This window comes from Macrotis lagotis, chromosome 1 (genome assembly GCF_037893015.1).
Source record: "Macrotis lagotis isolate mMagLag1 chromosome 1, bilby.v1.9.chrom.fasta, whole genome shotgun sequence".
In the NCBI taxonomy this organism is placed as follows: Eukaryota; Metazoa; Chordata; class Mammalia; order Peramelemorphia; family Peramelidae; genus Macrotis; species Macrotis lagotis.
Window position 1 is genome coordinate 595,352,309 of NC_133658.1, and position 26,725 is coordinate 595,379,033.

Here is a 26,725-nt window from a genome sequence, read left to right on the forward strand (position 1 = left end):
CTGTATTTCTGTCCTCTATCTGCTGCACCACCTAGTTGTCCCTAGGGAGGGAATTTGAAGCAAGAGAAATTGCAAGTGTAAATAATAGGGAAGATAGGATGGGCATTTTGTTCAAGGGGCAATGAGAAGACCAGTCTGATGAAATAGAAGCTCCCAGGATGGAAAATGCTATCAATATATAAACCAATAAATATTTATTAAGCTCTTGTTATATACTAAGCACTCTGTTGAGCTCTAGGTGTACAATCCCTGCCCTCACATATACTGAAGGTATGCTCAGAGTATTGGACCAAAGTGATATAAAGAATAGTTTAGCAAGAACCATTTTCCCTTTGGTAGCCCTGGTGGTGGTGAATCATCATTATCATCATCACCAAAACTAACATTTATATTGCAATTACTCTGAACTGGGAAATGTACTATGTGCTTTAAAATTATTATCTCCTACAGGTAGGTGTTACTATTATTCCCATTTTACAAATGAAGAAACTGAGGCAAACACAAGTTAAGGGAATTGCCTAGCTAATAAACTAGTAAATAGCTAGTAGGTGTTTGAGGCTGGATTTGAATTCAATGCTTCCTGACTCCAGGACCAGCATCTTCCATTATCTGGGGTGATTTTATAAACAAGTTAGTTGCATAGACTCTCAGTTACTTTGTGCAGGTTAGCTTTTCTATTGATTAGCTAACTCATGAGCCCCTTGAAAAATGAAAGCAGACATATTTCCACATTTTCATCATATATAGGAATCTGATAGTATTCACCTACATGAGAAAAAAAAGAAAATGAGGTTCTTGTGGAGGTGAGTCTAGGCAGCCTTCCACCGGCCAGAGGTTCACTTAAGGAACAAACAGCTGTGACGCTAGTTCCTATGGAAAGTATCTGGTAATGTTTCCCACAGGCTACAAGGTGGGTTGGGAGAGATAGCAGCAACCCCAACCCTACACTACTGAAAACAGAGCTTGCACCCACTAACTTTGACACACTTGTTATAACAATAGCAATCTGTACATTGAAAATAGTTCTGCATGCTACAATCTTTGATACACTTGCTATAAAAAGAACAACATTCACATTGAAAATAGTATGCATGTATTGAAACATACTATTTTTTACTTTCTGGATTTTTCATGTGTTTTTCCCTTTGGGTATACATCTTATTTCACAACATGACTAATATAGTGATATTGTTTTATGTGATTGAACATGTATAACCTATATCAAATTGTTTCCTGTCTCAGGGAGGAGGGAGGTGAGGAAGGTAGAAAGAAAATTTGAAACTCAGAAACATTTTGAATTGACTGTTATAAATTGTCTTTACATGTAACTGGGGAAAACTAAAGTATTATTTAAAAAAGAATATGGTACTGCATGCCACCATCTTTAATACACATTTATGGAGATTTGAGTTCATTATTGCGCCATTTTGTATTTCTATCCTCTGAGTATATTTTATCTTCATGCCTTTGTTCTACTCAAATAATTCATTCTTTCTTTTGTGAAGATAGCTTTCCTTGACTTCACTTGTCTCCTTGGAGAAATATGAAAAGACTATGAAAGCCTTTGTTGCCCAGTCTGTATTTTCAGACTTTATGTTTAGTCCTGTGTTCCTCTCAAAAATAATGTTGTGCCTGGGGGTGGCTAGGTGGTATAGTGGGGGGTGGCTAGGTGGCATAGTGGATAAAGCACCAGCCTTGGAGTCAGGAGTACCTGGGTTCAAATCCGGTCTCAGACACTTAATAATTACCTTGCTGTGTGGCCTTGGGCAAGTCACTTAACCCCATTTGCCTTGCAAAAACCTAAAAAAATAATTGTGCCCAATGTGGTGGTCCTCCTGAATAATCCTTACTAAGGGTAGACTGACCAGTCACTTGAGCTGGAGGGTTCTAAGCTCCAGTAAAAACAAAACTGATCAGTTTTCCCCCTTGAATCCAGTAACAGTATGGTAAGGCACTGGAGTTGGGGGGCCACTAGGTCACCTAAGGAGGGACCCAAGGCAGAAGTGGAATGGATTAACTCTTTCTTGCTGATCAGCAATGAGATTGTGCCCATGAGTGATGACTGCATGTCCAGTTTGGTTGAGAAAATGAGAACTAGTCTGAAAAAAAAAAAAAAGATGGACTCTGAGATATATGGAAGAATGTTTTAGTTCTTCTGCTATTATTTGACATTGCTCAAATTCTACCCATTTTTCAAGTCATATCTTATTTACAATGCCTTCCTTAACTTTTCCAGGCATCGGTGCCTGGAAATGAAGTCAGAGGCACTGGATTGAGGTTCTAGTTTTGCAATTTACTAGTAAGGTGACCTGGGGCAAGCTACTTAAAATCTATCAATCTCAGATTCCCCAGCTGTAAAGTGAGATGATTGGACTAGATGTTTTCTGAAGTTTTTTCCATTTCCTAAACTTTGATCCTATGAAATCCTAGAGCTCTTAGAATCTAATCAAAGTTAAGAACCAACTGATTTTCTTATTGTTTCACACCTCTACATTCTGACTATCATAAATTCTCATGAACAAGAATCATATATGTCTTTGCACCCCTACATTGTTCCTAGGAGTGTCTTATATACAAAATATATACATAATTTGTTAGTTGTTGTTGAGTCTTATCAGTGCCTTGTTGGATCTGTCCACAGCTTATTAGTGATGGCAGTGTGGTCTATGCTGAAGCACTCTGGGACCATGTCACCATGGATGACCAAGAATTGGGGTTCAAGGCTGGAGATGTCATTGAAGTGATGGATGCAACCAACAAAGAGTGGTGGTGGGGGCGGATCCTGGATGGTGAGGGCTGGTTTCCTGCCAGCTTTGTCCGGGTAAGACTTAAACATTTATATTTATTTGTAGCCACTAGTATCTGTGTCTGTCCTATGCTTTATCAGCAAAAATAAGATCCCTTCAGGATCCATTCAGTTTTCAATATAAAAGAGGTAATCATCCATTTGTAATTCTGCTCTAAGGTAGGAGACTTGTAGATTTCTCTTTTTTAATGCTCTTAAATGTTACCATCTGGATCTGTCCCATCTGGGATAGTCTGCAACAAAATTATAAAAAGTAGATGAAATTTGTCTTCTATGCCCTCTCATCTCTCCTTTCAATGTGATTCTTTTCTAATGCCCTCACGTTACCAACCATGCTCCCCAGTTACCCAGTCCTGCCTTTTCTAGTGATGTCCAAAGCTCCAGAATTGCCTGACAGTCACCAAGAAGTCATTAAAAGGCTTGCTATATGCTAGCCATTTTGCTAAATACTGATTATACAAGAATGAATTGTGCTTTAGTGGTCTAGCCATTCTGGAAAGCACCATGCCCAAAAAGCTATTAACATGCTTGTGTACCCTTTAACCTAGCAATACCACATCAAGGTGATACCCCCAAAGAAATAAAAAAGAGGTAAAATACCTATATTTACAAAAATATTTATAGTGGCTCTTTTTGTGATGGCAAAAAATTGGAAAATAGGGAGTAACCTATCAATCAGCTAATGTCTAGACAAGTTACTTTATATGAATCTGATGAAATGTTATGATGTAAGAAATAATAAAAGGAATGGTTTCAGAGAAATCTGGAAAACTTGTATGAACTGATTCATAATGCAAACACAAAACCAGGAGAAAAATTTACACAAAAACAACACTGTAAAAAAAGAAGTGACTTTTGAAAGGATTGGGAATATTGATCAATGGCCATTCAATGACCAAACATGATTCCAGAAGACTCATAAAGTATACTATCCACCTCATGATAGTGATGATTGACTCAGAGTGAAAGCTGGGATATACATTTTTGAATGTTGCCAGGATGGGAATTTGTTTTACTTGACTATAAATGTTTGGAACAGATGGAGGCTTCCCCCACTCCTTGCCTTCTTAGTGAGGGACATGTCAGTAGGAGAGAGTGGAGATGGAGGTAGAGAGAGAGAAGGTAGATTTTAATTTGAAAACTAAAATAATTTGAAGATCTTTTTGACCCAAAGAAATGAGCCTCTAATAAGTATAACTGATTATGTTTAGTCATCATTTTAAAGGCCAGACAAGAAGAGAGCTATTTGAGGATAAGTTGTTCCCTATGAATAAAATCGACTCTTTCCTTTCCCTTAGACACACTACCCTAGAATCCATAATCCTTATTCAAATAAAAATAGATTATTTTCTTTGCCACTGAACCATCTACAAATTAAGGTCAAAGAGCCCAAAGAGTCTATCCCCACCAAATCATCCTTTTTCCTCCCCATTTCCGAACATCTTGACTACTGACTACTAATTGACAATTAGTATGATTCAGAATCCTGCTGAATCAAAGCCCCAGACTTTGCCTTCCAGTAAATCTGCACCCCCATTTTAAATAAACACAATTTGTGTGAGGGAAAATGATGTTCAGGAACTCTATCCACTATAACCCTTAGGCATCTAGCACAGACATGTTTGAATTCAGACACCCACAATCCTTTGTCCTTCATTGTTCTTCACTCAGATCCTTTCCTTTTCAGTGCCTTTACTCTGGTCTTGCTAGAGTAATGTCCCATAAACAACAAGTCTTTCTCTTCCATTAACATTTATCTCACTTGCATCTCACTTAGCTAATGTGATAAATTTGTTTTTGCCATCCTCTAATATATTTTTTCTTGTAATGCTGAATATTACAGTTATCTGAGTGCCACTAAGAAAGAGGGAGGGAGGAAGAAAGGAAGGAAAGAGAAGAAGAAAGGGAGGGCAACTCCACAGGAAAGGAGGACAGAAAGAAGGAAGATTTTAACCGGTTACCTGGACCCCAAAAAAATGATCTTGTCACTAATCTTGTTCTAGAGCAACTTGAACAGACAGACACACAGACAGAGATGGACAGACACACACACACACACACACACACACACACACACACACACACACACACACAAACACACACCCTCTTGTGACTCTGTGCCAAACTTAAAACCACCTATATTAAACATGAGTGATAGTTGCTTTCCCTGTAGGTGGAGAGAATGTCCCCAACCAGTACATACTCTATGCAATTTTTAGTCTTAGAGAACTGCCTAGAGCACTGAGAGGTTCAGTGACTTACCAAGAATCACAGATTGAGAGCATGTCAGAGATGATATTTGAATTCAGGTGTCTTTTCCCACCATTTCAACAGCATGGACTCATGCTTCTCCATGGACATTCCTATTACTATGAATGGACACAATTTAGTGTTAGGTACTAGATGCATTACCTACTCCCAGAGTATGTCTTTTTTATTTTCCCAAGGCAATAGGGATAAGTGGCTTGACCAAGGCCACACAGCTAGGTAATTATTAAGTGTCTGAGGCCGGATTTGAACTCAGGTACTCCTGACTCCAGGACCGGTGCTCTATCCACTGTGCCACCTAGCCTCCCCATAGAGTACTTCTTTTTCAAAGGAGAAGCCTGTAAAAGCTGATTTTTAACCCAAAGAAATAAAGGTACCCCAGTGAGGTCCATATATTTGAAAGAAGCTACAAGGCATCTTCTTTACTCCTACCAGTTCCATAATAAAATCCAAGAGTGTTTACTCAGAGGTACATATAGTTTCATGCTCAGTGACTATCTTTAAAATGCCAGGTAGTGAGTTAATAAACATCTTTACTAGCACCAGAATAGCCTGTATGTTTTCTTCCAGTTTCACAGAGCTGGAAATGTAGAGCCATTGCTTCTACTTGGCTGCCATCTAGTGGTCATTTATGAGGAAACATCTGGGTTTTATAGCCTAATTTACCCCAAATTTCTGTTATAAAAACCTGTAACCTCCCTCCCACTTTGTCTGGCTTCATGGCCATTTTTTCCCATGGAACCTCCACAAATTCTCTGATCCCCAGAGCTTCCCCACCCCTTTCTTTATCCCTTGTACTCAGCCCCCCCCCCCCATTCATATATACCTTACTTGGCTAGGTGGTACAGTGGATAGAGCACTAGTCCTGGAATCAGGACCTCAGAAGTTCAAATTTGATCTCAGACACTCACTAGCTATGTGAGCTTGGGCAATTCATTTAACCTTGTTGGCCTCACATTCAGGGCCATTTCCAGTAATCCTAATTCATATCTAGATATTGGACCCAGATGGTTTTGGAGGAGAAAATGAGGTTGGGTGACTTAGTATAGAGCGCTCCCTAACTCAAATCCAGTTCATATGCTTGTCATGGCATCACCTCTCTGATGTCATTGTCTTCTTTGAGAAGGAAAGACAAACTTCATCTTACTTGGTCTTTTTTCTCCAGTTTCTCAGATCTCAGATTGTAGGTGAGAGACTTACAAACCTAAGGAATATCTCTCCGAGTTATTCTAAAGGGACATGTGAAATTCTCTCCCTAGAGATTTCAAAGTAATACTTCTTTAATTAAAAATAATAGTAAAAATAATAAAAATAAAAAACAATAATAAAATAGCATTTTATAAACCTTTCAGGAAAAGAAGCTTATGAGTTGGTGAAATCAAGTCAGTGCAAAAGGACCTTTTAGCCTCCAAAATGTTTGGTTTTTACTATCCTAGTTCTTTACATTTTCCTTTGTCCCCCAATACACAACACAGGTCCTAGCAGACCTAATCTTCCCAGAACTGCCTAGACAGGAACTATAGATCCTACATTCAGATAAATTAGTTTTTCTCTATCAAACAGCCCTCAAGTCCTACCCATCATCATTTTGACGGCTGATGCCCTGAACTTCTTTGTCCAATACACAGCCAGAAATCAGGCCAAAAATATAAATTTCTCCCAGAAAAGAAACATAAAAAAAGGATTTGGAGTAAGAGAACCTGGTTCCTAGGACTTGTGTGACCCTGGTCAAGTTACTTCTTTCTAAACTTCATTTTCTTCAACAGATGTTAGACTAAATGACCTTTAAAGATTCTTACCCTCTCAATCTGTCATCCTCCAACTTTAAATTCATACTAATTCATTTCAGATATCAAACTTCTCTGAACTAAAGGGTTTTAATATAAGGGAGGAGGGAAAGGAAAGCAGGAGAAAAGAGTAGTACTTGTGTACTTAATGGGGAAGGGGAAGCAAATCGGTAGAAAGAAGGATAAAAGGCTACAGCAAAGGAAATATCAGTTTCATAATTTCGTAAGCTTTTTTTAGGGTTTTTTTTTTGGCAAGGCAATAGAGTTAAGTGACTTGCCCGAAGTCACACTGCTAGGTAATTATTAAGTGTGCAAGGTCACATTTGAACTCAGGTCCTCCTGACTTCAGGGCTGAGGCTCTATCCACTGTAACACCTAGCTGCCAAATTTTGCAAGATTTTGCTACATACAGCCTCAAGTCAGATCCTAACCTGTAGGATCAGGGTATGTCTTACTATTTAACTCCCAATAGTATCTATCTACTGCAGTTTAAATAACTTTAAATTTTGTCATAACTTTAGGTGAAAGTCTCTCTGGAGTTTTTGCCTCTTCCTGCCTATAAACTTCTTGAGGGCAAGGACTGTCTTTAGCCTCTTTTTGTATCCTTAGAGTCCAGCACAGTGTCTGGCACATAGTAACTCTTCATAAATGTTTATTTAATTTTGAATGAAACCAATCACCTCTAGTCAGGGAAATATGGGAATTCCAACTAGGTCTGTCCCTGTGCATGGTGTGATAGGAGGAAGTCTTTTAAAAGCCTTCAACCCCAAAATATTTTTCCACAGATCTTTTCTCACAGATCTGAAACTCTACTGCTAGTCTTTCACTATATTAAAATAGAGGACTAATCCATTAGTGAATACTAGAATATTTGAGTATAACATACTAATAGTTGTCAACTATAAGAAGAGGACAGATGAGCTGGAAAAGGAGTGGAGGGTGAGAATAAATTCTATTCAAATTACTTTGCAAATAGTCTTTATTGAAGATAGATCATAGCCACATTTGGGACTGGGGAGGCATTGCTCCTTTAAAGGATGCTCTAGCTTAGACTAAAAGTCCTTCTCCCCATGTCCCTACCAAGTATGAGGAAATGAATGATGCCAAACATCCATCTATGAATTAAGAATAATATTCAGTGCTTTCCCAGAATTGTTGACCTCAAAAGCAGCAGTGTTCATTTTTCTAATTTAATTTTTTTAGTTTTATAGGTAACTTTTGTTTTGGCATCACATTCATTTCCCAATATGCCACCCTTCGCCATCCATGATAAACATTCCGACCAGAATCCATGTCCATATTTCCACTACTTCTCTTCTAAGAGAGGGAAAGTACTTCTTCTGTTCTGTTTTTCAGATGGTCATTATGTCACTATGGCAGAATCTAACTATTTTTTTTAGCATGGGTTTTATTTACATTAGTGCATTATCTGTGTATCTAGTTCTCCTGGTTCTATTTATTTTTTCTTATATCACTTCAGAGAAGTCCTCCCAATTTTCTTCAAATTGTTCAAATGTGTTGTTAATTACAATTCAACTCTATTCCATTATATTCATAGGACTTTGTATATATCAGATATAGGTTTTAAATAAATATTTGATTGATTGATTGATAAACCATAATTTGTTCTGTCATTTAATGAGCATCATTTGTTTCCAGTTCCTACTAAACAAAAATAGAATATACTTTGTATTCGTGTGTTGAATGAACAGAGAAGAGGGCAAAGTCAGGAGAGAATGGAGAAAGGAGAGTCTAGCATCCTCCAGTATCCCTGGATTTCTTGTATGACATAGTACATAGGTCATAATTGACTGACCTGATGTGTATTGCCATCTTCATGATATTCAGGGAAATAGAGAAAGGGAATTATTTTCTTTTGCTTGATTCTTTGTGATTATGCATGTAACATAGTTGCCTACATTAGTATAAAATAACTGGCTGAGTCTCTACTATGCTACGTGTTAACAATTACATTAGAATAAAGCCACATATTTGCTAAAAGTATAGAACAATGTATAATCAGGCTTTAAATTTAGTATAGTTGAATTAACTATAATGGGAAAGATATTTGGTAGGAATGAAAATGGAATAAATAATGTATGTGTGATTGGTGAATAGGTGTGTTGATACATAAATGTTTTTATTATGTGTGCATGTGCATATAGTTCTGTTGTTTGTGTGTGTGTGTGTATATACACACATATACACACAGGTATAGCTATATATTGGTATGCACATATACATATATATTCACATATATTTGTTTCTCTATGTACTTTAGGAAAAGCAAATATCGAAGGGACTTACATTCAAGAAAACCTGAATTCATATCCTATCTCTGATATCCATTGGTGTTTAGTATTGGTGCTAATATCTAGCATCTCCTTAATAAATATTTACTGACTGATTATCTATGTGATCATGGGCCATTTATCTTACTTATCCCTCAAGCAGCTCTCTAAGGTACAAGCTATAGATGTGTTATGAGCTGCTTCATTTCCTACCTAGAATAATGAAATAAATACTAGTACTTGTATAGGCCCTATGTGAAAAGCACTATATTAAATGCTTTATATATATTATCTCACTTGATCCTCACAGTAACCCTAGGAGGAAGAAGCTATTATTATCATCCCCATAAAATTGAAAAAAAAAATGAGGCAGACAATGGTTAAGTGACTTGCCCAAGGCCATAAAAGTTAGTAAGTGTTCCAGGTCAGATTTGAACTAGATCTTCCTGACTTCAAGTACAGTGTTCAATCCACTGTGCCACCTACCTATGGAGAAATCATAAGTTCTTGACATATCGCTGTAAATATGGGCTAGTGCTTGTGTATTGGCAAATTGTTGTCCTATGAGTTAGTACTTATTTATGGTGTGTACCTACATGTGTGGGGATGTGCATCCATGTGTATATAGGGAGGGGTGTGGATAACTAGAGAAAATTGTCTTCTCCCTACTCCACTGTGCACATGATAGTCCAGGTCATAAACATAGTTTGTACTGGTAAATGTTTAATGGCTGGCTCTCCCTGCCTTCCAAAAAAAAGTATACATGATACGCTTTTAAGTTTAATTTGCAATATTATTTTTCCATCACTTTTTAAAGTCCAGACAATGAACAAAACAACAGTTCAAACTGTGGTTTGTAGAGTTTGTCCATTCCTGAGGTGTAAATGCTCACCCTGAAAAGTGAACATTTGACTTTCTTGAGCTGATTTAATCTGGCTCTAATATAACCCTGGCTATGACCCAGCATGTGGGAATTATTGTCCTGATCACTTTGTGAATTTCAATTTAGCTTCGAGTCAACCAGGATGAGCCCATGGAAGACTACCCTGCTAAGACTGAGGACGGCAAAGAAGCAGACACTGGCAGTATCTCCCGGCGCCAAGGCACAGCCCAGACCAGTAAGGATCAGATGAGGACCAATGTAATAAATGAGATCATCAGCACGGAGAAAGACTACATCAAGCACCTGAAGGACATCTGTGAGGTAAATGGATGGGGAGGTGTACTTAGTTGCCAAGCTGGGTTGCCAACTTAGTTGCCAACTCTCCTTCCTGAAATGGCACAACAATGACTGACCCTTACCTGACTTTTAGACTGTGAGAGCATGCCCTCACCCTTGTGTATATTGCCTTATATTTTTCAAAACTCAAGTGGGCTTGTTCTCACCCTAGCTCTGCCATTTGGCTTGAGCAAATCTTTTTTCTTCCTTGAACTTCAGGGTCCTCACATACAAAATAATGAGGTAGAACTAATTGATTTCTAAGCTATTTTTCCATCTCTAAAAACTTCATATTCATGATCTCATTTTATCCAACTCTGTGAAAAATATAGAACAGACATTATTATCCCATTTGACATCTGAGAGATGAGTCTGTACAAGGTCACAAGGCAAACTAGAGGCAGAGCCAGAACTAGACTCCTGATCTTAGGATTCATAGTGCTGGTCTCTCTCCAAAATATTCCACTGTAACTAGGAGGAACTATTGTATAGTTAAAGTTCAAAGTACAATTTTTCTGAGCATACAAAGACCTTTTAATCTTGTGTTCTTAGGATCTTAGATACTGAACAAGAAGAGGGACCTCAGGGGCCATCCAATCTATTTTTCCTGATCATTTTTCAGATGAGAAAAATACAAAGCAGATTGACCTGATTTACCCAAGGTTGTATAGGTAGTAAATGGGATTTGAACCTCTGACTCTAGGACTCTGAGATCATGGGAACTTCTTCCATGACTGCTGGCATGGCCAGTGTCTCAAAATGATCTTTAATAACTTTTCATTTTTGTTTTTCATTCCTATCTTACTCTTTCTCATACTCTTTGTGACATTGACTGGACCATCAGAGTAAAGGTTTGAACCTGTCTTTATAGAGGCTTCTTTTTGGGGACCTATCTCATAGCCTTGATTTGCTATATTATCTAGGACAAGTTACTTAACTTCTCTATCGTCACTTTTCTCCTCTGTAAAATGAAGGATTAAAGTCAACGTAGAATTATACTCAATACTTAAAGAATCCTAGATCTAGAGCTGGAAAGGACTTCTAAGTCATCTGGTCCCATTCCCTCATTCTACAGATGAGGAGACTGAGGTCAATGAAGTTAAGTAATTTATGCAAAGTCACACAAGCTCCTAAGTATCAGAGGTGAGATCTAATGTCCTTTCTAATTCTAAGTTCTTCAATCACATTTTTCTCTCACTTAGGCAGACAAATCCAAGGTCTAAAAATTTACAAACCTTCCTCCTTATCACCACAGACTCTAAGCTCCCTCCCTTTCTCCTATGTTTAATACATAGCACCTGCATACTGTGGGAAAAGGAGAGGCTTTTGCAGATTAGATGGGGAAATAAGATGTACAAATGTGAAAAGACACTTAATCTTTGAACTACCACACATTACTCTTCAAATGTCAAAATGAAAAATTAGTAGCAAAGACAATTAAGTCCTATAGGAATTCAAAAGAAGGAAGAGATCTCTGGAAGCTGGGGGGGCTCAGGGAAATCTTCTGGGGGAAAGGAAGCAGTGCTCTGTCCTGCTCTGTCCTAGAGTCTGTCCTAGCTCCCAGAGCTGCATCATTCCTCACCTGTCTGCTTCACCTGCAGGGCTACATCAAACAGTGCCGCAAGCGGGCAGACATGTTTACAGAAGAGCAGCTGAAGACAATCTTTGGAAACATCGAGGAGATTTACAAGTGCCAGAAAAAGTTTGTGAAAGCACTGGAGAAGAAGTTCAACAAGGACCACCCCCACTTGAGTGAGCTGGGTTCTTGCTTCTTGGAATATGTAAGTGAGCAGGCTGTTATTCTTAAGAAATATTTTCTTTTCTGAAAGCAAGCTAATTAGTCTTGTGCTCAGAGGTGTGAGAAAAAATGTGGGATTTGGAAAATTCTGACCAGGTTCCTTGTGGATAATGTTGCATGACACATCCTTCTTGGAGTGCCAGAGAAAACTAAGAGCCCCAGAAACCTCTAACACTAATCCTATAATGAGGTGCCATCCTATCATACATTTAATAATAATAATAGCTAGCATTTATGTAACATTTTAAGTGATGGAAAATATTTTACAAATATTTCAATCTATTCTCTGAACAACCCCGGGGAGAAGTATATGCTGAATACTGAACTGAATTACTGAACTGAAGCTGAATGATGTTGAATGAGTTGGCCAAGGTCACACAGCCAATAAATGTCTGATATGGGATTTGAACTCAGATTGTCCTGACTCCAAGTCCAAGTGCACCACTTACTTGCTTTGACTATGCATCTGCCTGCTCCATCACACAAATGGGGTACAATCATAATGCCTAATATGCTTCTTCTTTTTTCTTCCCTCACAGCAAAATGATTTCCAGATCTACTCAGAATACTGCAACAACCATCCCAATGCCTGCGTAGAGCTTTCAAAGCTGGCCAAAGTCAACAAGTATGTGTACTTCTTTGAAGCCTGCCGGCTGCTCCAAAAGATGATTGACATCTCCCTGGATGGCTTCTTGCTGACCCCAGTGCAGAAGATCTGCAAATACCCGCTGCAGCTGGCCGAGCTGCTCAAGTATACCAATCCCCAACATAGGTAAGCATGCTTTTGGGCCCATCATATTATATTTGGTGTTATTTTCTTTCCATTATCAGTCAATTCCCTCCAATGGAGGCATGTGACCAATTTGTCTCCTATCCCAAGCTATGAGAGCTAAGGGAAGCTAGGTTTCAGTTGAACAACACTGGAGGGCATCAGTGGTATGGACTATTTATCTGACTGCAGAAGCAGGTTAGGTGAGACAAAGAACAGAGTACTAAATCAGACTCAGGAAGACCTGAGTTCATAGCAAATCTCAGACACTTACTGTGTGATCCTACACAAGTCACTTACCCTCAGCCTGACCCAGCTTCCTCATTTATAAAATGGGGTTAAACAGGGTTGTTGTGAGGATCAAATGAAATAATATTTATAAAACACACTCCACAAACCTTAAAGTTTATAAATACTGGCTATACCATCATTATTAATTAAAGGCAGTCTCAGTTGAGAAGATCATGAGATCTACCCACTTGTATTGCTCATTTTTGACTTGTGGTATAGGATAGACATAGTAACGCCCATAAGGGAAAGTAGAAAGACATCTTGGGGCTATTGCCAAGTCAGCCAGCCTTTCCTGAGTGCTCACTATCTCTTTCCCTCTGCTTACCTGTCAAGTTTGGAAAAAGGAGTGAGTTCCTAGAAACTTTTTCTAGTGATCTTCAGTAGGGTAGATTAGTTGAAGATATTTTCAGTGCAAGAAAGAATTCAGGGGCGGCTAGGTGGCACAGTGGACAGAGCACCACTACGAGTCAGTAGTACCTGAGTTAAAATTCAGCTTCAAACACTTAATAATTATTACCTAGCTGTGCTGCCTTGGGCAAGCCACTTAACCCCATTTGCCTTGCAAAAACCTTAAAAAAAAAAAAAGAATTCAAGTGAAAGTAAGATAGCTAAACTGGTGGTGATGGGTGAACAAGGCTTTAGTGGAATAAGGATCAGCTCCACAGTATGGGCAACTTGAACTGCATGATTGTATTGTAGACCAAAAAACATTGAGCAACCATGTCTCAGTGATCAAACTTTATGGGTCATACAGTTCCTGTTAGAAGAAGGTCACCCTGACCTTTGAGAGACTACAAGTATCCACAAAAGATATTTATAATAGGGTGTTCATGCAGAAGAGTCACTAAGGAGCCTCAAACACTGTGTGTGTGTGTGGTGAGGGGGTGTCAGTAAGGAGTTATATTCTCCCTAGGCTCATATACATGATTCTTCTGCATTGTGTCCCAACCACATAGCCTAGGACAACAGACTTCCATAGCCATATTTTTGTATTCCCTTATGTGATTGACAGGAATTTTGCTGATTATATTCACTGGGAATTATGAAACTAGACTTAGTTTTCTTTATGTCAATTCAGTTTAACATTTATTCAACTCTCAGTTATCCAAGTTGTGGGTTATCCAGGTGAAGAAGTCAATCCTCCTTCCTCTGAGGAATTTCTAGAAAGGAACTATATTACTTGGTAATTTCTCATATGAATTATGTGATAAAGAGTATTTCCTTTAAATATTACCAGAAAGAGAATTGGGATTATATGTGGATTCTGCTGATCTATGTCTTTCTTATTTGCATTTAGCCTGGATAACTGAGTTAGTTCTCAAAACATTAAGAATTCCATGAAAGAAAAGTGAAGTTATGAAGGAGGAAGTAAACATGGTGTCTTGAGGGAACTAGCCCAGCTGGAATGCAATATACATGTTTCAGAGCACTGGAATATTGAGGTTGGAAGGGTCAGGAGAGAGCTAGGTTATGGAGGGCCTTGAAATCCTTGCTGAAAAGTTGAGTTTGTATATAGTGTATGACAGGAAGCCCCTGCAGGCTTTTGATTAGGGATTTGACAGTTAATAGGAAAGGGCTTGTGGTTTGGTGAAACTTCTCCTAAAGCAAAAAAAAGTCCTTTTGTTTCAATTGACTCTGAATTTTCCTGAATTGATTTGACTGATGCATCCAGTCAATGAAATTTCTCTCTCTAAAGATCCCGGGAGAGCTTTAAATTGGAACAGTGAGTAAACTACAAACTATTGGAAGACAATGTATAAAACACAGAAGGGAGGAAGCAAGTAAGCATTTATTAAGGATATGTATCAATATCTGTTTTCAGCATTTTAAATAGCATCTTGTTTGATCCTAACAACAATCCTGGGAGATAGGTGGTATTATTATCCCCATTTTACAGATGAGGAAACTGAGGCAGACAGGGCTTTAAGTGACTTGCCCAGGGTCCTACAGCTAGGAATTGTCTGAAGCTGAATTTGAACTCAGATCCTTCAAGCTGCACTAACACTTGAAATCAGAAGACCTGAGTTTGAAACCTGCCTCAGATACTTATAAAGTGATTAGTGGCAAGATTTAAGAGACAGTTTTCTTATCTGTAAAAAGAATGATAATAAAACTGTCTCAAAAATACAACATAGCATCATGGGTAGAGCTGGCCTCAAAGCCAGGAAGACCAGCATTCAAGTCTTGCGTCTGAGACACACTGGCTTAGTGAACCTGGACAAATTACTTCTTCCTCAGAGCTCTAGATAACTCTCAAAGACGGTAAATTGCTTGAGAAGGTGTTAACCTGTATTTGGTAGAGAAAGTTTCCTCGGTGATCCAATAATAAAATCAAATGTCTAGCCCATTTCTATCTATCTCATAGTTGCAAAGAAAGCATTTTGCAACTGCTATACAAATGTAAGTTTTGAGGTATTTGGGGAAAATAATATTTCACAGATTTTAATTCATAATTGTATGAATTAAATTTATACCACTGGTATGTGATTCATTGTTAATGACATATATTTTGCTTTAGGGATTTCAAAGATGTAGAAGCTGCCTTAAATGCTATGAAGAATGTAGCCCGGCTTATCAATGAGCGGAAGAGGAGACTTGAAAATATAGATAAAATTGCTCAATGGCAGAGTTCAATAGAGGACTGGGAGGTAAAAAGAACAATTAACTGCTCTAAGTGAATACTTCTTTTATGAGAAACCTCAGATGCTCAGCCTAGTTAAAACCCTATTGAAGGAGGAACCAGATGATCACAAAAAAAAGAAAAAAGATAAATTCTCATCACTCAGATGAAATTCACAGTCTAGTGGAGGAGACAAGACTTATAGGCACATATCCTAACACATATCAAATATAGGATGATTTAATAGTCCAATGTCATTTTTGAAGGAACGTTCAAATCAATAAACAGTGTCCCTTTCTAGGCACTATAGCAAAACTTATGCTTCTGTTTAGATTTCTATTTTGTTATGGGAGAAATATTTATTCTCTGCATTCATGTGGTAGGTAACTATTGCTAAACATATAATTGCCACTACACAGAAATTATAGAGGTAAAAATCTAGGTTTTATTATTGTATGCAAGCATAAGGAAAAATCTAAACCATGATGAGGATTCTGATAAGGTTTCTTATAAGCAAAATCATTATTTTACATACTAAAATCTTGTACATTCCTCTTAGGTCATAAAGGTTAAAGAGGCAATAGATCCATAATCTCATACTTTGCTCAATGTTATAGAAGTTGAACATTGTTAAAACTTGAGTCATAATTTCTTACATTTCCCCTAAGGAAACAAACCTCATCAAACAAACTCTTTAAACAAACTAAGTCAGGTAACAGATTAAACTATAACTAAAGGATTCACAAATAGGATGACAGAAAAGGATTTTCATGTCACCAAAGAGTCAGAGATAGTTGAGATTATTCCTCTGGAATAATTCCTCTGGCTTCTTATCTAAAGAATATTTAAGACTCTAAGTAAATTTTCTTATCCTCCGGAACAGGTTTTGGCCTGGTGAGGTTATTATTAAAACCAAGTCTTAATTAATCAAAATTTAGAGGAGGAATGGCCCTAAGGCCTGAATAATAAAAGAAATAAGAAAAATTCCAAGGCTAGTTTCCTAGGCTAACTACTTTTTTAAGACAAGCTTTCTAACCTTAGTCCATTAGCATACTAAACTTGGCTTCCTGATATGAAATGTAAATGTATTTACCAAAGGCAGTTTTACTTTTACATGCTAACAATGCTTTTTAAAAAAAGGGCAGAGTTCTTAAACAAATAAATGATTATTCTTGAGAACAGGAAGTTAAGCAGGAATAGTTTTTCTAATTGTCCTTTTCTCTGAGCAGACATTACTTGGTTTGATAAATATAATCCATGACCTTCAGTCACTGCCTTACTGTTTCTTAATGGAAAGGTGATGACAAAAAAATGCTCTAAGATCACAAAGGCACTTAACTGGCCTTTTTTTCTGTCTGTTCATTTCTCTGTCTCCAGTTTATCTTGTGCTTGAGCAGCACCCAGTTCTAAACTAATTATTGACATTCCACTGAGCTTGTGATTCTTCACTCAGTGGTGAACATTCCTAAGGCTAAAGGTGTTGACACTTGTTATTCAGAAATGCATTTCTATGTCTTCTAGTTGGACTAGTCCTCAACACAGTTGTCAAACTGTCAAAGTTTTCCCTCCCACCTCCCTATTCCCGCTTAGTGACATCTCCCACCTGTCGCCCACAACTCCTTCCCTCATGTGCCTTCATGCTGTCCTTTGGCTATTTAGAGACCCTTCCCTCAATCCTAAAATGATTCTTTCTCCTTGGCTGGGACCATGACTTCCATATTGTCCCATCTCACCCCCCTAACTAAGTTTTCTTTCCCATATTCCCAATACTAACAAGCCAAAAGGTCAGAGAGAAGATGAGAAAGGAAAAAAAATTATTTCCTTAATAAATTAATTCACCAGAAGTGTGCTCATACTTTCCCTTTCTGGGGATATTTGCATCTTTGAAGAGCATTCCAGAGAAGGTAATGTTTAATAATAATTTTTTAAATAACACTTTAATAGTCTCATTTCTGGTACCATGACAGGCTAGATATTGACCAGAGAAAGGGATTACCCAAAATTCATCACCACATCAATAGGGCTTCTTGATCAGCCCATACAGGCTGACCACAAATAGATGACTTACCCAAGTTTTAATTCTAACTTCAAAAGTTTGTGTATACTTGAGATGTTCCTTCCTTCATTTCTAAGATTTCAAGTTCAAGCAAAAATTCACTTTTTGCCAAATGCTTATTTACTGCCTTTACCAGACACTGCATTAGAAAATGTTACTTTCATATGAAACATGTGAAGAATGACATTTGACAGAATGTAATCATATTCTGATGTATGTGATTTAGATTATAAAAGGTAGAGAAGTTAAAAACCCTGGGAGCAATGTGGTTCAGAAGTTTCCTGGAAGAGGTGAGGAAGGAAGCTTGGTGATTCTGGGTTGCCATTTCACTGAGCCACTGTTTGGGTCTTCATTAGGGGTAGGGAGGAGTCTGCCTCACAGATCCCTTCTTCACCTCAACCAGGGCGAAGATGTCCTTGCCAGAAGCTCTGAACTCATCCACTCTGGTGAATTAACCAAAATCTCACATCCCCAAGCCAAGAGCCAACAGAGAATGTTTTTCCTCTTTGACCACCAGCTCATCTACTGTAAAAAGGTAATATTGGTTCTAGGTCAGAGATAGTCAGCTATTAAACTCTTCCACTTGAGTCCCTGGCTCCTATGTTTACAGAGGGAGGGTCTACTGGTTTTCTCATCGACTAAGCAGATGGCAGACCAATTTGTCAAAGAATATGTTCCAATCCCCATTTTAGACAACAGAAGAAGCTGCAAAGGAAGAGGAACATAGCTCCTAATCTCAAGGTGTACACAGTTTATTTGAAATGAGACATAGGATTATTGGAAAATAAATTTAGAACTAGACATCCCAAGATGAGCCCATTCAGTTTACAGATTAGGTATTGAGACCAGAGAGGTTAAATGCTTTCATGGTCATCCTTGGAAGAGTTCAGATTTAAACTCAGTACCTCTGATTTCCACCCAGCATACTTTCTGCTATCTATCAATGTCAAACAGTTAAATAATCAAACAAGGTAGTAAATGCTAGAGACCCAGTAAGTATCAAAGGAGTTTAGAGGAAGAAGGGACCAGTATGAGCTGGAATAAGAGGAAAGGTTTAATGAATAAGGTAGACCTTGAGCTTAGCCTTAAAGGATGTGTAGGATTTTGATAGGTAGAAATAAATGAGTGAGGAGGAGGCAGGAGAAATGGTCTAAGCCAATGGTATCAAACCCAAATAGAGATGGATCTCTGCAAATCATTTATTGACTTAGAAAACTATAGATTATTATGTTCTATATTTTATTATATATATATATATATATAGATATAGATATAGATATATTGATTTATTTTGTTAAACATTTCCCAATTACATTTTAAATCTGGATCAGTCTGCAGTGGGGTGTTTTGCATGTTGCTGAGTTTGACATCCCTAGTCTAAGCAAAGGACCAGAGGCTTGGAATTCATAAAAATGAGGCTGTCTGGCTAGGATTTCAATCCCATAAAAGGAAATTAGAGATAAAGTTGGAAAAGTCAATCAATTATTAATTCAGATAATTATCTTAGTTACCCTTCATTTCTTCATCTGGCAGATTGAAGATGACTCACCTTTTTTCAGTGGAGAATCCTAAATCTGTCCAGAAATACCAAGAAACCATTAGAAGAGGGTCTTGCTATATGTAAATCTGGAAGATGGGAATCAGCTATTACCTAATAAATCACACAGTTAAGGAGAAGCCATACTAATGGGCTCATCTAGACAATATGGCCAAGCATATCTATGGATATATATATATAATATGCATATATATATATGAAGTATATTTTATTACATAAGAACTTTTTTCTTATGACTATCTCAATTAATTATAGGCATCTTTTAAGTAAAGCTTAGTAGACTTAAATATTTGATTATAGATCATTAATCCTTGTCATAAAACTGTTTGTCAAAAGAATACTAAAATATAAAATGTCCTTGTATCAAGGGGTGGGTAGGAACCAAATAGAGTCAGATGAGGTCAGTCTGGGGAGGCTCCTCAAAGTTAGTTTATTCTGAATTAAACCATGAGGAATGTGACCTGAGTGCCCCCACTATGTATGTCTTCCAGGACCTTCTCCGGAGGGACATCTTGTACTATAAGGGTCGAATCAACATGGATGACATGGAAATCGTGGACTTGGAGGATGGGAAGGACAAGGACTTTAACATCAGTGTCAAAAATGCCTTCAAGCTTCATTGCAGCTCCACTGATGAAAGCCATCTCTTTTGTGCTAAGAAACCAGAGCAAAAATTGCGCTGGCTCAAGGCCTTTGAGAATGAGAGGAAACAAGTCCAACTGGACCAGGAGACAGGTTCGACCCAGATCCTGCCTGTAGTCCCCTATGCCACTCAACCCCCTGGCATGTACTTATCTGCCTCTTAATCAACACATCTTTATTAATACCCACAATAAAGGGGCAGCTAGGTGGTGCAGTAGATAGAGCACTGGCCCTGGAGTCAGGAAGACCTGAGTTCAAATCTGGCCTCAGACACTTAATAATTACCTAGCTGTGTGGCCTTGGGCAAGCCACTTAACCCCATTGCCTTGCAAAAAAAAAATTAATACCCACAATACAATATGACCATGTCAGTCTCATATTCAAAACTTCACTAGCTTCCTCTTGTTTCTGGGATAAAATATGAATTCCTCTATCTATCATTTAAGGAAGAAAACAAGCATTTATTAAACACTCTTTTTGACCCTCAGAATACAAAATAAAATGCCCCCCCCAAGGAGCCTACATTCAGTTAGAGAGAGAAAAATGTGCACATGTTGACTTTATGTGATTTTAGGGGGAGGCACTAGGGTTTGGGAGGTAGGAGGCAATGAAGAAAGATCTCATGAAGGAGGTGACTATTGATATAGTTTGGGGGGGGAGAGAGGTGGTATAGGGTAAAATACTTGAGGAACTTAAAGGGAAAAAAAGGTCAACATGGACCAATGGTAAGGAGAGAGAAGAAACCAGTCAAGCCAGGGAAGGAAACAAGAGAATTTAGACCTATATACATCCACCAAAATGAGATGGTTCTCTAGGAGTAGTGGACTATCAAGGGACCAAGTTTCTACCTATTCCTTCTTCAAGTATAAAAGAAGTTGAGTTGCTAAAGTATAATTGGGGCAGCTAGGTGGCACAGTGAATAGAGCACTGGCTTTGGAGTCAGGAGTACCTGGGTTCAAATCCCATCTTAGACACTTGATAATTATCTAGCCGTGTGGCCTTGGGCAAGCCACTTAACCCCATTGCCTTGAAAAAATATAAATAAATAATAAAGTATAATCAATAATATCTTTCTACATCATTCTTCTGTGATACATTTTTAGAGTAATTTGGTTCACAGATGTCCAGATTTAATGCAGTGTTTGAGAAGAAGCATATTAACTGTGTAAAACAAGAGCTACATCTTTCCTGTATTGTGTCTTTTTAGTTTTCTGAACCTCAGTTTGCTCATTTATAAAAATTGGTATAATCATAATTACATGACCTAACTCAAAGATAAAAGTGCTTTTCAAACCTTAAGGCACTATAGAAACTTGTATGGTATAAGAAGAAAAAGATGTACAAGAAGAAGGTAGAAGAAAAAAAGGAGAATTGAGACAGCTTAGAAATGAGGGGGAAATGGAAGTTATGGAAGATTATTTAAGGAATGCTAGAGATGGTTCAAAGTTATAATACCTTGAATCCTCTACATGCCTCTTGACTACTTTTGGTTCTGTGGGAGATGATTACCACTGAACTCCCCTCTATTCTCCCTCAGGCTTCTCCATCACAGAGGTACAAAAGAAACAGGCCATGCTAAATGCAAACAAACAGCAGTCCAGTGGGAAACCCAAAGGTGAGTGAAGAGCCAGCCAAATTACACTATGTCCTAATCCATAGAACTCACACCTCCCCAACCCTACTGCCTAGTCTATCAACCACCTATAGCCCTATTCTTCCCTACCCCCAGATAAACACATGCTTTCTTAGCCTTTGGCCTCTATATATAATTCTGATTGATCCTTTTTACATTATATTTTGGAGTAGTTATAGAAGTCAGTTTTGCTAGACTTTTAATATTATAAGTCAGTCTCATTTCAAGTAAATCAAATGTATTTTTAACCTCCCTCCTCCACACACTTATAAAGCAAAGTAAGCTTGGAAGTGGAAGGAATGACAGAAATACATATGTGATACATGTGTTTTACATATATGAAATATAAAACATGAGTGGGTTTAACATATAATAATTATATTAATATAATATGTAGAGAGAGTAATATGTGTGGGTATCTCACACACACACACACACACCATTCAAAGGAGGATTCCTTTGGCAAATTTCTCTGCTATGTCCTGTTTCATTCAGAGAATCCATGACATCACAGCCAAAAAGACCCTAGAAATATATCTTTAAATGACTATAGTAATCTATTATTTGACAAACCCAAAGACACTGGTTTCTGGGATAAGAACTCACTATTCAAAAAAAGCAGCTAGGAAAACCAGAAAATAGTATGGCAAAAACTAGGCATTGACCCACATCTCACACCCTATACCAAAATAAGGTCAAAATGCGTACAGGATTAAGACATAAAGGAAGATACTTTAGAGATTAAGAGAACAAGAAATGTTCTATCTGTTGAATCTATGGAAAAGAGGAGAAATTTATGGCCAAACAAGAAATAGAGTATATTATAAAATGCAAAATGGATGATTTTAACGATAAAATTAAAACATTTTTGCACTAATAAAACTAATGCAGCCAAGATTAGAAGGAGAACAGAAAGCTGGGAAGCAATTTTCACAACTAGGAGTTCTGATAAAGGTCTCATTTCTAAAATAAATAGAGAATTGAATCAAATTTATAAGGTTACAAGTCATTCACCATTTGAAAAATGATCAAAGGATATGAACAGGCAGTTTCAAATGAAGAAATTAAAGCTATATATATAATCATATGAAAAAATGCTTCAAATCATTATTGATTAGAGAAATGCAAATTAAAACAACTATGAGGTAGCATCTCACACATGAAAGATTGGCAAAGATGACAAAAAGGGGAAATGATCAATGTTGGAGAGGTTGTGGGAAGATTGGGACATTAATGCAGTGTTGGTGGAGTTGTGAATTGATCCAACCATTCTGAAGAGCAATATAGAACAATGACCAAAGAGCAATAGAACTATTCATACTCTTTGACCCAGCAATACTATTACTAGGCCTATATCCAAAAGAAATTTTAAAAATGAGAAAAGTCTCACATATTAAAAAATATTTATATCAGCTCTTTTTGTAGTGTCAAGGAACTGGAAATTGAGGGATGCACTTTAATCGGGGAATGGTTGAACAAGTTGTGGTATGTGAATGTAATATTTCTCTATAAGAAACCATGAATTGTCGAACTTTAGAGAAGCATGGAAAGTATTACATGAACTGAAGCTAAGTGATGGGAGCAGTACCAAGAGATCATTGTGCATTAACAACATTGTGATTGACCAACTAAAATGGATGCAGCTCCTCTCAGCAGTTCAGAGATCTAGGACAACTCTGTGGGAGACCTGTTATGGACAATGCCATCCTCATCCAGAGGAAAACAAAAAACAAACTAACAAATGAAAAAAAGCCCCACAGTATCTGAATAGATACTATGTTCTGTTTAAAAAATAAAAATAAAAGACACTTCTCTTATGTTTTTCCTACCTATCCATGTTTTTTTCTTTCCCTTAGTCCTAATTCCTCAGACACAAAATGACTATTATGTAAACATATTAAATACAAATGTATATGTACCACTTTTACTAGACTGCTTGCCACTGGGTGTGGGGGGAGGGCTGGGAAGGGAAGGTGTTAGAAAAATGTGCAATTTATAAATATGTAAATGGATGACTGTTGAAAATTTTTCATAACATGTAACTGGAAAAAATTTTAGAAAAGAGAGATCAGAAAGACCTTTGAGCTAATCTAGCCTAATATTCTCATTTTAGCAATGAGTAAGTAACCCTAGAAAAGAGAAGTGATTTGTCCACACATAGTACATAGCAGAACTAAAATCTGAACCCAGATCCTCTGATTCCAGATAAGGACTCTTTTTTTTTAACATACCACACTGAAGACCATATTAACTTTTCTCTCCAGCAAAGAGAGATTCCTCTAACTCTAGGTGGAGGTTAGGGTATCTCAGTGATCTCGAACAAGTCACTCCCCTTCTCAGTTTCCTCATCTGTAAAATGGAGTTGGGTCAATATTATCTAACAGAGTCCTTGTCAACTAAGAAACATTCTATGACTTTTTGATTTTTTTTCTCTTCCTTCCACAGCCGTGAACAGACCTTACTATGACTTCCTGATGCGCCAGAAGCATCCCACGTTGCCGGCCAACCTCCCACAGCAGCAAGTCTTCATGTTGGCTGAGCCCAAGAGGAAGCCATCAAACTTCTGGCAGAATATCAGCAGGCTGACCCCCTTCCGCAAGTGACCGGCTGGAGGGGGTGGCCCCTGTGCCCGTGCCTCAACATCTCCCCTCTCCTTTCCCCTTCCAATAAAGCACTTTAAGGATCGACCCCAAATGGACTCATCATCAGCTCCTCCAGCCCTCTCTGCTCCATTCCTGTCTCCCTCTTCCCTGATATGCCCAGCCCCACATCTCTCCTCTTCCTATTTATTTTGCAAACTGAATTCCCAAATGAGGGAGGCAGCAATTTGATGTCATCGGGGTTGATGCCTTTTTTTTGTTGTTTTACTTTCTTGACATTGTTAGGGGGCAAGCTGAGGGGATCATCCTAAACCAGATCATGGACCTCCAAGGATCCTCTTGCAGAGACTGGCTTTTGTGTCGGATCTTTCTTAGCCACCCTACCACCAACATCCCTTTGTCCCACCAAGCTGGGGACAGGGGAACAGCTGTCATCCTCTTCCCCCCAACCATTTGCCCACTAAAAGGACTTTTAACTGGTTTGGTCACATCTTGACCATCCTCACTGACCCTAAAGAACCCCACCTGGAACAACATCTGGCACTGACTGAGCATACTCAGAACTATGGGTTCTCATTGACTTGACTTCTATCTTGTGTTTCAGATTTTTGTTGTTTTGTTCAAGAGTCAATATCAGACTCTTTCTTCTTTGGAAATTCTCCTGTGGCCTCGCAGTGGTTTCTTAAGCAGGTGTAACCAATCATTTGGCCTTCTTCTCTCTGCCTAGATAAGGCTTGTATATGTCTCACTGACCCTTGTTACCTTTCTGGCTTTCCCCAGCTACGGGGAGAGTCCCTCCCCAGTCCATGTTGAATGGAGCCATTCAGCTACCGCATGGAGTAAAGTACAAGAAACTTGCAACCTAGGTTCTGATGTGTTTTTCCCCTCCTTTGAGTTACATAAATTAGAAAATGGGAATACTGTGCCTAAGTAAATCTTGGATCAGAACTGTTCTTGACTTCCATCATATTGCTCCTGCCAGTTCATTCCTCAACTTTGCTCCATTCCTGGCCAATGAAAATGCCCTCTTTGTTTGTAATGTGTTTATTTATGGTCAAAAGAAAACAAAAACAAATACAGTCAGCTGTGTATTTTGTAAAGGTTTGTAACCTGTCTCGTCAGCTGTTGGTGACTCTCATGCCTGTTTCCGTTATTTTTGTTGTAGATGTTGGTTTTTCAAGGGTGGGGGGAGGGATTGGATTGATTTTCTAACAAAGGAGAAAAAGAATTAATTTAATCCTTGGTTAGTAAAAGAAAAGATTTGCCTTACCATAGTGAGAGCTAGAAGCCATATGACTGAATTCTGTAGTGCCAAGGCATTTGGGGAGGTGGGAGTCAAACATAATCTTAGAAGAGATGACTTTTAGAGGTTGGCACAGGCTTCCACCCAGTAGGAAGCAGAAGGGGTTTGAGATGTTGGTGGTGTCAGTTGATCATTGAGCTTGAATTTGGATGTCCAAGGATACCATGAATTCAGTATAGCATGTTAAAAAAAAGTCATTCTTGCACTATATGCCTTTCTCCAAACCAGAGGCAACATTTAATTTCATAAAGAAACTTCTGAAAAGTGACAATGCCAGTCATCGTGTTTCTGTCTTTCCTGTTGTTTGTGTTTTCTCCTCTGCTTGGTCCTCCTCCCTTCTCATGGATACCCCCTTCTCCCTATGACCTTTGAAAGGTCACATGCCAATGTCTATTGAGACTCCCATTTTGCTAAATATTCTGTTCTCAAGCCTATCCATCCAATGTTCCTTGAGTCGCTACTGCATGTCCATTCCTGTGCAAAACAACTTACACCCTGAAGAAGATAAAGCAATTAAAGAATATAAAGCAATTAAACAGAAGCATTTAAGTGCAAAAAATAGTGCCACAGAGAGACAATCTTTTTAAAATCTCAACAGAGGGAGAGATGACTTCTGGCTGGAGAGGTGCTAGTAAATCTTCATGGTTGATGTGGGACCTGAGGCAAGTCTTAAAAGATGGATCAGATTTGTAATGGGGAACTTTCTAAGCAGATATGCAGGGCCAGGAGAGGGGAAATCCCCCAAGCAAAGAGATGGGTGTATTCAACCAGCTAAGCCTACCTGAAAGTCCACCTGGGCAAGTTGTGGGAGGTACTTCAGTTCAATTGCACAAATTAATTGAGGTCAGATTTTAGAGGACCTTGAATGCCAAGCTAAGAAACAAAAAATAAGCCATGGAGCAGTAAGTAGACATGACAGGTTTTTAAGCAGGGGTGACATCAGAAAAGCAATTATTTAGGAAGATTAATCTTGGAGATTTAGACTTGGAAAGGACCTTAAGATCCAATTTATATTTTATAGGGAATCTCAACTTCAATATCCCTCAGAAGGGTTTCAGAAAAACTTCCAGTAATAGGGCATTCA

At 38.2% G+C, this 26,725-nt stretch overlaps 1 protein-coding gene across 4 annotated transcripts in view; it reads left to right on the top strand.

Annotated features, from left to right (window-relative positions):
• The window catches only part of ARHGEF4 (Rho guanine nucleotide exchange factor 4), a 524,411-nt gene extending 498,973 nt beyond the window's left edge, over positions 1 to 25,438 (top strand). For all 4 annotated transcript variants that reach the window (XM_074214904.1, XM_074214905.1, XM_074214906.1 and 1 more), the window contains 9 exons: positions 2,642 to 2,821; positions 10,162 to 10,356; positions 11,973 to 12,152; positions 12,709 to 12,941; positions 15,748 to 15,877; positions 18,309 to 18,440; positions 19,955 to 20,198; positions 21,643 to 21,720; positions 24,184 to 25,438. In XM_074214904.1, the coding sequence (XP_074071005.1) occupies positions 2,642 to 2,821; positions 10,162 to 10,356; positions 11,973 to 12,152; positions 12,709 to 12,941; positions 15,748 to 15,877; positions 18,309 to 18,440; positions 19,955 to 20,198; positions 21,643 to 21,720; positions 24,184 to 24,341 (1,530 nt within the window). In that variant the 3' untranslated portion in view covers positions 24,342 to 25,438. The remainder of the gene's footprint in view (positions 1 to 2,641; positions 2,822 to 10,161; positions 10,357 to 11,972; positions 12,153 to 12,708; positions 12,942 to 15,747; positions 15,878 to 18,308; positions 18,441 to 19,954; positions 20,199 to 21,642; positions 21,721 to 24,183) is intronic.
• Positions 25,439 to 26,725: the final 1,287 nt, after the last annotated feature.